The sequence below is a fragment of the Pseudomassariella vexata genome (genome assembly GCF_002105095.1).
Source record: "Pseudomassariella vexata strain CBS 129021 chromosome Unknown BCR38scaffold_5, whole genome shotgun sequence".
Classification (NCBI taxonomy): domain Eukaryota; kingdom Fungi; phylum Ascomycota; class Sordariomycetes; order Amphisphaeriales; family Pseudomassariaceae; genus Pseudomassariella; species Pseudomassariella vexata.
The window spans coordinates 193,933-196,278 of NW_024467960.1; the positions used below are offsets into that span (position 1 = coordinate 193,933).

The following is a 2,346-nucleotide window of genomic DNA, read 5'->3' on the forward strand; positions in this document are numbered from 1 at the left end:
GCCCTCATTTCGTCTCATGTCGGTTTGCGACAGGCAACCCTCGTCTGTCCAATTTCTCATTGTCGATCGGGCGAGTTCGGCAGCGAGCCATAACCGGCCCCGCGGACATAAGGCTCAGACAACTAAGAATAGTTGCGCATACGCCATATGCGAATAACGTCCGGTATCCTTAGCGTGTAATACGACGACCCAGAATTGAAAATTGGAGGGGAGCAAGAACCTCTGGTCAAAGAATAGCGGGGCCATGGCCATGATGGACCCGAATACTTGGAATGGGCAGGACGACACTCTGCCCTCAGCGGCCGAGGATGACTTCCAGCAGTTCCTGGATATGGGAGGCATGTCGAATCTCGGGGACGGGCTGCAGTTCGACTTTCCGGATTTTAACGCCGCAAATGGTGGCCCAACACTACACCCTTCCGCGGGCCACCGAGATGACTTGGACACTCCCATGAGTGGTACGAATGCGCCGACTATTGTCTCGGGAAACCACCTGGGTATCCAGAATCAAATGACACCGATATCATCAGGTACAGTGGTGCCTGCGCTTCACACGCATGCTGATGCCATCTTGGAGATCGATGCGCAAATCCAATTCCTTCAACACCAGAGGCTCCAACAACAGCATCGGCAACTTGAAGAGCAGCAGCGCCGGTTTGAAGAACAGCAGGCGGCATTCTTCGCCCAGCAACAGCGGAACATGGTCCCACCAACGCCTCAAAGCCTCAAGTTGCAGGCTGCGAGTCACTACTACACACCAGGCGACCAAACACCCCAACACTCGCATTCGACCGGCATGTTCGATCGCTTTCACCGCCTGAAAGAGCAGCAAGATGTACGGTTTCCACCGGAGAAGCACCAGGGTCGTTACTAACAATGTGGAAATAGATGTCCTTCACCCCTTTGGTTTCTCCTGCCGTAACCCCTCTCGACAAACAATTTTCGGTTGAAACACAATACACCATTCCAGGGGCGTATTTCAGCCCCCTTAGCTCTCCAGCTTTACATGCTCAGAATGAGCCAATGTCGAGTTTTGAACGACAACTGGGCTCCAACGCCAATTCGCCGGGAGAGATGGACCTCGAAACAAGCGCCATACCGGCGACTTCGGTAGATTTATCCAAAAAGGTGCGGAAGAACAACGTTACCAAAGCTAGAAAGTCAAGCGTACGGCAGTCACCGATTGCGAAGCCTCAAAGGAAAACCAAGGGCTCGACACCCATCATGAACGCACAGGCGTTGAGCGAGTTGGCAGAAACGGCAGCGGGTAGTAGGAAATCAGAACGACCTGCGCAATCAACCACAGCATCAGCCGCATCTACAGATGACTCTGAAAACACGTCTGTATCGCCGGAAGCCCTATCAGAGATGCCCCCTCCACCAATACCTCAACCACCGTCAGCAAGACAATCGCCGTACATATCACCTCAGAACCACAGCAGTGGTGTGGTCTCGCATACGCTCCTGGAGTCGTTGAATGGGATGCCATCCCCAGCCACGCCTGCGTCTCTCTTCAGGATATCTCCAAAGGGCAAGTCTGCCGACGGTAGCTATCCAGGTCAAATTGCATCCGAACAAATCGAAAACTTTGAGCTGCCCGAGTCGGCCAGTTTCCCAAGGCTCGCACTGCCACAGCTAAACACACGGGTCGAAGAACAGTTACCGCTCGAGGTAGAGACATCCCAGGCTTCGGCTTTACCGTCACTACTGTCGCCCTCATTTCCGAAGCCTATGCGGCCAACGTCTTCAAGTAAAAGCCCCCAAATTGGCCCCAAACCGGCAACTCCGATTTTGAGAAAAACGCCCGTTATTGCCCCACGTGGTAGCAAGAAAAGGGGAAGCGTGAGCTCTGTACAAATTTCTCCAGCTTTATTGCCAAGGATATCTCCAAACATCAAACCTCTACTCCCGGGGACGCCAGGCATGCAAGACATATCAGCCGGGGATTCTGCGTCTCGTCTTCTAGCCTCAAAATCCAATTACCAGAACATACTTGAAGGTAACAAGGTCCCCGGCGTGTCATATCCAAGCGAGCTGTCAACAAACTTGACATCGAAACGAACATCGCATAAGATTGCTGAGCAGGGCAGACGGAACCGTATCAACATGGCCCTTCAGGAAATCGCCACATTGCTTCCCATAAGTGTAACCAAGGACATGAAAGAGGATGAAGCCGAGAGCCCAGGAGGCGACAAGAAGGACGGGAAGTCATCGAGTGGCCCCAACAGCAAGGCCAGTACCGTTGAGATGGCCATTGTCTACATCAAGCAACTGCAACAGGAGGTGATGGAAGCAAACAAGAGAGCGGAGGAGGCTGAGAAAAAGCTGAGTGCAGCAGCTACGTAG

General features: G+C 53.0%; 1 protein-coding gene across 1 annotated transcript; it reads left to right on the plus strand.

Annotated features, from left to right (window-relative positions):
• Positions 1-244: 244 nt before the first annotated feature.
• BCR38DRAFT_483489 (uncharacterized protein) lies at positions 245-2,346 on the plus strand (the record flags this gene model as incomplete). Its single annotated transcript, XM_040863633.1, has 2 exons — positions 245-835; positions 889-2,346. 2 exons carry the CDS (start codon positions 245-247, stop codon positions 2,344-2,346), a joined length of 2,049 nt encoding a protein of 682 aa, XP_040716773.1.